Consider the following 10,000-nt stretch of genomic DNA (forward strand, 5'->3'; position numbering starts at 1 on the left):
GTAAGAGGAGAGGAGCTGATGAGACGAAGAGCCTTAGACTCCACTCTGTTCAAGAGAGCTGTGTGAGTGGAGCCCCCTGACACGTGAGATGCATACTCCATACGAGGGCGGACAAGGCCCTTATAAATGGAAAGCATCTATGCAGGGGAGAAGAACTGGCGGAGACGATACAGAACGCCCAACCTCGAGGAAGCTGATTTAGTAAGAGAGGAGATGTGAAGTTTTCAGTTGAGATTTTGAGCTAAGGATAGGCCGAGGATGTTTAGTGTAGAAGAAGGTGACAGCTGAGTGTTGTCGAAGAATAGGGAATAGGTGTTTGGAAGACTGTGTCGAGTTTATAGGTGGAGAAATTGGGTTTTTGAGGCGTTGAAGGACACAAGGTTCCTCTTACCACAGTCGGAAATAAAAACAAGGTATGAGGTTAAGCATTCTGCAGCCTTCAGTCTGGAGTCTTCTAATTCTTGTTGTGAGGGTCTTCTGTTGAAAGAAGTTGAATAATGCAGAGTAGAGTCATCAGCGTATGAGTGGATAGAACAGTTTGTTATGGAAATACCATTGATGAATAACAGGAAGAGAATGGGTGATTGGACAGAGCCCTGAGGAACACCACTGTTGATAGGTATAGGGGAAGAACAGTGACCGTCTACCATAGCAGAGATAGATCGGCCGGAAAGGAAACTGGAGATAAAGGAGCAGAGAGCATAGAATCCGTAGGAGGTACAGTTTTTAAGGACAATAGGACACTCCTTCAGGCCCATAAGCCTTCTGAGGGTTGAGGTCAGAGAGGGCATAGAAAACATCATTCTTAAGAATCTTAATAATAAGCATAAAGGAGTCAGAGGGGGGATGAGTAGGAGGAATATGCCCAGAATCATTCAGAGTGGAATTTTTACAGAAAGTTTGTGAGAAGAGTTCAGCCTTAGAGTACAAAGGAACTACAAAGGAAAAGCAAACAGCAACGAACCTCTTGGTCCTAACTAGGCTGTTTGTTGTTGCTATCATCTACTCTAATCTACGAGTCAGAGACACAGGACAGCAAAGGCAGTGCTGCCGTCAGGGTTAAGGAGAGGAGGAAAAGATGAAGTGAAATTGAAGGAGATATTTTTGGCTAGGTGCCAGAAGTCTCGGGAAGAATTAGAAAAAAGCAAGGTTGCGGCATTTTCTATTAATGAAAGAGTTTTTGGTTAGTCGGAGAATAGATTTGGCACGATTCCGGGCGGAAATGTAAAGATCATGATTGGCAGGAATGCGAAGGCTCTAGTACCTTTTGTGAGCTGCCTCTCTAGCTTTAATAGCACGAGAACAAGAGTGATTGAACCAAGGTTTTTTAGCATGAGATGTAAAGAAAGTACGTGGAATGTATGCCTCCATTCCAAAGACAATCACCTCTGAGATGCGCTGGGCACACACAGAGGGGTCTATCTCCTGGAGGAAGTAATCATTCTACGTGATATCGGAAAAGTACATCCTCAGGTAGTCCCACCGAGCGGAAGCAAAATGCTAGAAGCATCGCCTCTTCGGTGGGTCCAGAGGCTGTACAGGAGCGATAGGACAAAATGCAGAAATAAGATTGTGATCGGAGGAGCCCAACGGAGAGAGCAGTTTGACAGAGTAAGCCCAATGATTAGAGGTCAGGAACAGATCTAGAATGATGGGCGTATCTCAAAGGCGGTCGGGAATACGTGTAGGGTGCTGAACCAGCTGCTCTGGATCGTTGAGGATAGCAAAGTTGTAGGCTTGTTCACCAGGCTGGTCAGTGAAAGAGGATGAAAGCCAAAGCTGATGGTGAACATTGAAATCTCCTAGAATGAAGATTTCAGTGAAAGGAGAGTGAGTCAAGATGCGCTCCACTTTAAAGTTCAAGTATTCAAAGAATTTTACATAGTTGGTAGAGTTAGGTGAGAGATAAACAGCACATATGTATTTACTAAGAGTGATAATGAAGTCTTAGCCAGATGGTGGAAAATTCAGAAGAGTCAAGGTCGTGGGCACGAGAACAAGTGATGTCGTTGACTACGTAGACGCAACATCCAGCTTTGATTTGAAATTAGGATAGAGATAGTAGGAGGGAACAGAGTATATATATATATATATATATATATATATATATATATATATATATATATATATATATATATATATATATATATATATATGAATAGAAATACAGCTTTGGTATGTTAAGGCTGCGTTCTTCTCCCCCAGACATTGACGAGTGTGTGGGCGGGAATGACGCTTCGCCTTGCGGCCCCAACGAGCGGTGTGTTAACAGCGACGGCAGCCACAAGTGTGTCTGCCTTGACGGCTTCCTCAGGACAGACAACGGCTCATGCATCAGTAAGTTTCATTGGTCCACATGTTATGTGAATAAAACTCGTCAATAAAACTCATCTCTAAGAATGAAAATATGCCAAGATTTGTCGGAGATTAAAAAAAAAAATCAGTTGAGGGAGGGACTGGGAGCTTGAAACATTTGTGTCATCTCACTAAGGTTTATTTTGTGAAGTAAGTGTAAAAAAAATTGTGATGAATGAGTTTACTGAAGAATATTTAAGCCTAATTTGCACGCTGGAGTGTGAAAAGGTGTATCTTGTAAGTTAAAGTGTGTGCATGTGTGTGTGTGTGTGTTTGTGTGTGTGTGTGTGTGTGTGTGTGTGTGTGTGTCAAGGTATAAGCGCAGCACGTTAATGCCCTTGAAAGGCTTTCTCATAGTTCACCTTTAACTCCTGTGCGCTCTGAAGAGAATTCATTGACGTTCGTTATCTTGTGGGTGGGTGTTGTTTTTCCATGAAAATATAACGCTAGAAGAAAAGGGAAAATTCACTTCAAATACCGAGATGAGTTTACATGAGTTTCTCCTTTGACTTTTAATGATACATGCAAAATTTGAAGCGAGAGAGAGATGAAGATAGATAGGCAGAGAGAGAGAGAGAGAGAGAGAGAGAGAGAGAGAGAGAGAGAGTGTGTGTGTGTGTGTGTGTGTGTGTGTGTGTGTGTGTGTGTGTGTGTGTGTGTGTGTGTGTGTGTGAGAGAATTTACATAGATTTACATAGATTTACATAGAAAATCAGACCACACAGACCCCATTGTCCAGACTAGGTGGTCTGTCCTTAAACCTAAGTGATTCTACATGAATCAGATGGCTCCAAAACTTTGCATTTCAACTCTAGTTAATATTAAGTTGAAGGAAGTGTCGGTCGAGCTTGTTTTTAAAAGAGTCAGTCGTGTTACACTGGACCACTGAAGGTGGGAACTTATTCCATTCTCGCACAACAACGTTGGTGAAGAAAAATTTGGTGCAGTCTGAATTTACTTGCCTACATTTAAGTTTTATGATATTATTCCTCGTTCGCAAAGTGTCATCGATCATAAACAATTTTGATTTGTCCACGTTCGTGAATCCATTAAGTATTTTAAAACATTCGATCGGTTTTCCTCGGAGGCGATGTTTCCCAGGGAAGAACATGTTGAGGGCGGAAAGCCTTTCTTCGTAGGGTTTGTTGGGCAAGGAAGGGATAATTTTTGTTGCCCGACGTTGAACACCTCCTAATTTAGCAATGAGAGAGAGAGAGAGAGAGAGAGAGAGAGAGAGAGAGAGAGAGAGAGAGAGAGAGAGAGAGAGAGAGAGAGAGAGAGAGAGAGAGAGAGAGAGAGAGAGAGAGAGAGAGAGAGAGAGAGAGAGAGAGAGAGATATGGTGCGTATCATTTTAATTGTTTGAATCTATTGTAATCTACGTAATTTTAAAGAGCACAGGGTCGTGATTCACCTGTCTCTCAAAACTTTCCACATTGTTTCCCATTCCTAAATATAACATCCTTTTTTCTTTAGCTCTCATTAATTTGTCTCCTCCGTGGACCAGTGGTTAGTCGGCAGGGCAGTTGACGTGCAGCTCACCCAGCTGTTCATCCTCCTTTTCGGGCTAGTCAATAAATGGGTATACCTGGGGAAACCTAGGAAAGGTAAATTGTGGTAACCCGAATATCACACTGGGCATCTGTCCCAGGGTAATGAGTTCTTCTCACCAAAGGCTCAAGGGCCAATGCAACAGAGATGAGCACTGCAGCCAAGCGAAGCTTTAGCGTAGCCCCCCAATTTTACCTTTAACTTTACCTCTCATTAAGTAGGAATGAAGTATGAAATGAATAACGATCATTTGTTCAATAAGATACTTTCATGCCCTTATAGCATACATTCAGCAATTTACATGACTTACGAAGAAGTAAGGAGAAGGGAGGAGGAGGAGGAGGAGGAGGAGGAGGAGGAGGAGGAGGAGGAGGAGGAGGAGGAGGAGGAGGAGGAGGAGGAGAAAGAGGAGGAGGAGAAAGAGGAGGAGGAGAAAGAGGAGGAGGAGGAGAAGGAGGAGGAGGAGGAGGAAAGTCTTGCTTTGAAAAGATAACCCATCTGGCAGATGGTTACCGTAGCCCTCCCCCCCATACACACATCTATAACCCTTCCTTCCACACACACGGCCCTCCGCCGCCTTCACCGTTCGGGTCACCCCTGCACACGCCCTCATTACGCGGCTTCCCTTCCTCATTACACCGCCCATTCACCGGCCCCACAAGTGTTTCAGTAATTGATTAACACACCTGCACAGATATGGATGAGTGCCTCAACCCACACCTGCATAGTTGTGACCACGTGTGTCGCGACGCCCAGCCCCCACTCCTCTACACCTGTGACTGCTTTCCTGGACACACCTGGAACGATACTCAACGCCGCTGTGTCCTCGGTTAGTCTCCCTTCTCTTATTCTTCCTCCTCCTCCTCTTTGTTTTCGGTTTCCCAGCTCCTCTACCCTCTCCCTCCTCTTTAATCTGTCTTCCAGCTCTTCTTTCTTACACTTTACATGGTGCAAGGATAGCCTTAGCAAAAATAGAGTAAAATCAAAGTAAAGTAGGCTGCCAACGCTACTCCTGGAATTCATTAATGTTTGACGGAAATTACTTGAGGCAAAGTAAGATGTCGCTCTAATTCGCAAAGATAGGAAAGAATGCTACGTTTTTTGTTTGTTTGTTTGTTTCGCTTTAACACTCTGAACGTTCAGCACAAGTTATTGTTGCAATTTATTGATGTTTGGGATTACAATGTACTTGGTTTGAGGGATGACGCAACTGGAAGTCATGAAGGCTATAAGAATGCCAGGCCTGTCAACCCGGTGCCGTTCTTTATTGACTTCTCACCAACAGACGACCCCAAGACCGCATGTGAGTGTGGCCCGCCGGATAGGAGCGTGTGTTATCGAGCCCCCGAAGGAGACGAACAGTGTTTCCCGCGGCCCGGATACATCAAGAACGGCACTGCTTTCCTCGGTAACTTTCTTACTCTCCTCTCCCACCCCATAGCAGGCCTACCCTAGACGGCCTTCCCTCCCATCCCCGTCTACCCTTGTTGATTATAGCAAATAACAAAGCATTAAAGGAAATTGGTATAATAAAGACACGAGGCCGCCCTGTGCGTCGTGTCATCCCCAGATATCCTAAACCTTCGTTCTGCGGAGGCTTTGTGTAGGAAAAAAGGTGATGAACACCATTAGGTAAGAGATTACAGTGTGCTAAGTTAAAGGGGATATTTAGACATTTTTCTGTCTGTATCACTAACAAGGATAACGACCTATTTTCTTCACGCAGGTGGAACTCTTAATGTCCCTGAGTTATGACGACCCTCAACGGGCTGAGGGAGAGCAAATGTACAGGATGAAACTCTCATTTTACTCGGACATTTATTGTTCCCTTCCAGACGCGTCAGAGTGCGGGAAGCCGAGCAGCGAGCGGGCATGGTGCTGGGCGCGGGGCGAGTGTGTGGAGGGGGTGGGCAGCTCCCTCTGTGTGTGTGCCGAGGGCTTCACCAGCAGTCCTCCACACGCTGCAGAGTGTGCACGTGAGTATTACCGGAATTTGTCAGCGACGTGGAATATTTCTATCGTAATTGAATTAATTTCCACGTAATAATTCAGCTCATTATAAACTAATTATATTTGCTCTGTATGTATATTCATGTTAATGATGAACAAATTGTAGTGATTACTGTAACTAGGAAGATAATGGCGGCCGTATAGACACTAATAACCATGACATGGCAAAATTAACCGGTAGTTCGAGTGATAGGGTGGGTAATCACGGTGATGTGTCCTGCAGGTGTGTCGTGCCCAACGGGGACGCTGTTGGCCGGATCAACATGTGTCGGTGAGTGTGGCACGGGTCGGGGCACACGTGACAGGACGCCGCATGTGCGCCGACCCATCCAAGTCGTTCACGTAATGACAGACTTTACCGGCTCGACCTACTTATCAGGTCTAATGGACAATTTATTTATGTTAGTGCTGTCCAGGGGCCTGAGGATTCTACCTTATATATATATATATATATATATATATATATATATATATATATATATATATATATAGAGAGATTATATATATATATATATATATATATATATATATATATATATATATATATATATATATATATATATATATATATATATATATATATATATATATATATATATATATATATATATATATATATATATATATATATATATATATATATATATATATATATATATATATATATATATATATATATATATATATATATATATATATATATATATATATATATATATATATATATATATATATATATATATATATATATATATATATATATATATATATATATATATATATATATATATATATATATATATATATATATATATATATATATATATATATATATATATATATATATATATATATATATATATATATATATATATATATATATATATATATATATTTTTTTATAACAACAAAGGAGGCAGCTCAAGGGCACAAAAAAAACAATAAAAAAAGCCCGCTAATCGCTGTTCCCATAAAAGAATCAGAAGAGGCGACCAAAAGCAAGGTCAAACTCGAGAGGAGAGGTGTCCTGATACCCTCCTCTTGAAAGAGTTCAAGTCGTAGGCAGGAGGATATACAGATGAAGGAAGATTGTTCCAGAGTTTACCAGCGTGAGGGATGAAAGAGTGAAGATGCTGGTTAACTCCTTCATAAGGGGTTTGGACAGTATAGGGATGAGCATGAGTAGAAAGCCGTGTGCAGCGGGGCCGCGGGAGGGGGGGAGGCATGCAGTTAGCAAGTTCAGAAGAGCAGTCAGCGTGGAAATATCGATAGAAGATAGAAAGAGAGGCAACATCGCGGCGGAATTAAGAGGTAGAAGACTATCAGTAGGAGGAGGAGAGCTGATGAGACGAAGAGCCTTAGCCTCCACTCTGTCCAGAAGAGCTGTGTGGGTGGAGCCCCCCCAACACGTGAGATGCATACTCCATACGAGGGCGGACAAGGCCCCTGTATATGGATAGCAACTGCGCGGGGGAGAAGAACTGGCGGAGACGATACAGAAGGCCCAACCTCGATGAAGCTGATTTAGCGAGAGAGGAGATATGAAGTTTACAGTTGAGATTTTGAGTTAAGGATAGACCGAGGATGTTTAGTGTTGAAGATGACAGCTGAGTGTTGTCGAAGAATTGGGGATAGGTGTTTGGAAGATTGTGTCGAGTTGATAGGTGGAGAAATTGAGTTTTTGAGGCACTGAGTGACACAAGGTTCCTTCTGCCCCAATCGGAAATGATAGCAAGGTCTGAGGTTAAGCGTTCTGCAGCCTCCAGTCTGGAGTTGTGTACTTCTTGTTGAGAGGGTCTTCTATTGAAAGAAGTTGAATAATGCAGAGTGGAGTCGTCGGCGTATGAGTGGACAGGACAGTTTGTTATGGAAAGAAGATCATTGATGAATAACAGGAAGAGAGTGGGTGATAGGACAGAGCCCTGTAGAACGCCACTGTTGATAGGTTTAGGGGAAGAGCAGTGACCGTCTACCACCGCAGAGATAGAACGGCCGGAAAGGAAACTGGAGATAAAGGAACAGGGAGAGGGATAGAATCCGAAAGAGGGCAGTTTAGAAAGCAAAGACTTGTGCCAGACTCTATCGAAGGCTTTCGATATGTCTAGCGCAACAGAGAAAGTTTCACCGAAACGGCTAAGAGAGGATGACCAAGAGTCAGTTAAGAGAGCAAGAAGATCGCCAGTAGAATTCCCCTTGCGGAATCCATACTGGCGATCAGATAGAAGGTTAGAAGTGTAAAGGTGCTTTTGAATCTTCCGGTTAAGGATTGATTCAAAAGCTTTAGATAGACATGAAAGTAAAGCTATTGGGCGGAAGTTTGAGGGATTGGAGCGGTCACCCTTCTTAGGCACAGGCTGTACAAAGGCATACTTCCAGCAGCTGAATTGGAAAGCACTTGTCGGTCTATGTACAGATGTCGCTCCGCATGTCTCCTTCACTCATTGCATGATTCATCTTTATGTTTTGGCGACGAAGACTATCCCACCTGGACTTCAAGAAGTGCTCACAGACGTTGTGAAGATTGTGAACCATATCCGAGGGAGCGCAACAACTTCAAGGATTTTTAAAGTGCTTTGTGAAGAAATGGGCTCTGTCTTCTCTGCTCTCCTGTTTCACACGGAGGTACGTTGGCTCTCACGTGGCAAAGTTTTGAATCGCGTGCTGCAACTTCGAGAGGAAATAACGATGCTGTTGCAAGAAGGTCGTACCTCGAAAGAAAATCTTCTTCACGAAATGATGCAAGATGACTATTTCGTAACAAAGGTTGCCTACTTGGCTGATTTCTTCTCTGAAGTGAATTCCCTGAATATTTCACTCCAAGGAAACCTTGCAATGCTGCACACAGTTCGTGACAAAGTGGCAGTATTCAAGTGTAAGATTCAACTTTACGTGAAAAGAGTTCAGGACAGTGACACAACTTTCTTCCCTCTATGACAACTATCCTAGATTCTCTGGCAGAAGCTGAATGCAGTTTCCGTGAGGAGATCTCAGCTCATCTTCTGGCAGTGAATGACGCCATCGAAAGTTACTTTCCAGGACTGGATGACCGCTGTACTGATGCGTGGATCTCCAGACCCTTCTCAGTGAAAGACAGTGCCATCTGTGATACTGATGTTGCTGCGAAAATAGAATTTCTTCAAATTCGTGAAGATACTCAGTTGAAAGTCGGATTTTCTGAACAAGAGCTTCCGACATTTTGGGCGACACTGAATGACGACTATCCTCTTCTTTCGGTGCGTGCACTGACCATACTGGACCTCGACCTATCGCTGCGAGGCTGGATTCTCATCAATGATGGCACTGAAAACGAAGGCAAGCAGTATACTTGTGATTGACAGCGACATGAGGTGTTGCCTGTTGAGCACTGCTCCTCGCTTTGATGTACTTATGGCTGCAAAACAATGACGTCAATCCTCCCACAGATTGAATAAGTAGGTTTTATTTTATGTGCATTAGTTCCATGGATTTTGAAATAGCACTTGTAGGGGATCTGTGGTATTTTTCAAGGTCTTTTATTTGTAATATTTTCTATAAACCGGGATCTTAATATAGTTTTGTTTTACCTTACCTTTACACAAAGGTCACCATTACAAAATTTATTATAGGGGTCACGGTAATACCCTAGAGAGTCTCAGGGGGTCATACGATGAAAAAGGTTAAGAACCACTGGTGAAAATCCTTATCAGTATTGAGACAGACTGGCAAAGATTGTGCCCCCCCTAACTGAAATCCTGGCTACGCCCCTGGACAACACTCAGCTGTCACCTTCTTCAACACTAAATATCCTCGGTCTATCCTTAACTCAAAATCTTAACTGGAAACTTCACATCTCTCTCACTAAATCAGCTTCCTTGAGGTTGGGCGTTCTGTACCGTCTCCGCCAGTTCTCCTCCACACAGTTGCCATCCATATACAGGGGCCTTGTCCGCCCTCGTATGGAGTATGCATCTCACGTGTGTGTGTGTGTGGGGGGGGGGGGGGCTCTACTCACACAGCTCTTCTAGACAGAGTTGAGTCTAAGGCTCTTCGTCTCATCATCTCTCCTCCTCTTACTGATAGTCTTCTACCTCGTAAATTCCGCCGCCA

General features: G+C 43.2%; 1 protein-coding gene across 2 annotated transcripts in view; it reads left to right on the top strand.

Annotated features, from left to right (window-relative positions):
- Positions 1-10,000, top strand: part of LOC127003915 (neurogenic locus notch homolog protein 3-like) — a 60,679-nt gene that overhangs the window by 33,274 nt on the left and 17,405 nt on the right. For both annotated transcript variants that reach the window (XM_050871021.1, XM_050871025.1), the window contains exons 6-10: positions 2,206-2,337; positions 4,599-4,733; positions 5,190-5,312; positions 5,740-5,880; positions 6,138-6,185. In XM_050871021.1, the coding sequence (XP_050726978.1) occupies positions 2,206-2,337; positions 4,599-4,733; positions 5,190-5,312; positions 5,740-5,880; positions 6,138-6,185 (579 nt within the window). The remainder of the gene's footprint in view (positions 1-2,205; positions 2,338-4,598; positions 4,734-5,189; positions 5,313-5,739; positions 5,881-6,137; positions 6,186-10,000) is intronic.

This window comes from Eriocheir sinensis, chromosome 3, assembly GCF_024679095.1.
Source record: "Eriocheir sinensis breed Jianghai 21 chromosome 3, ASM2467909v1, whole genome shotgun sequence".
NCBI classification, from domain to species: Eukaryota; Metazoa; Arthropoda; class Malacostraca; order Decapoda; family Varunidae; genus Eriocheir; species Eriocheir sinensis.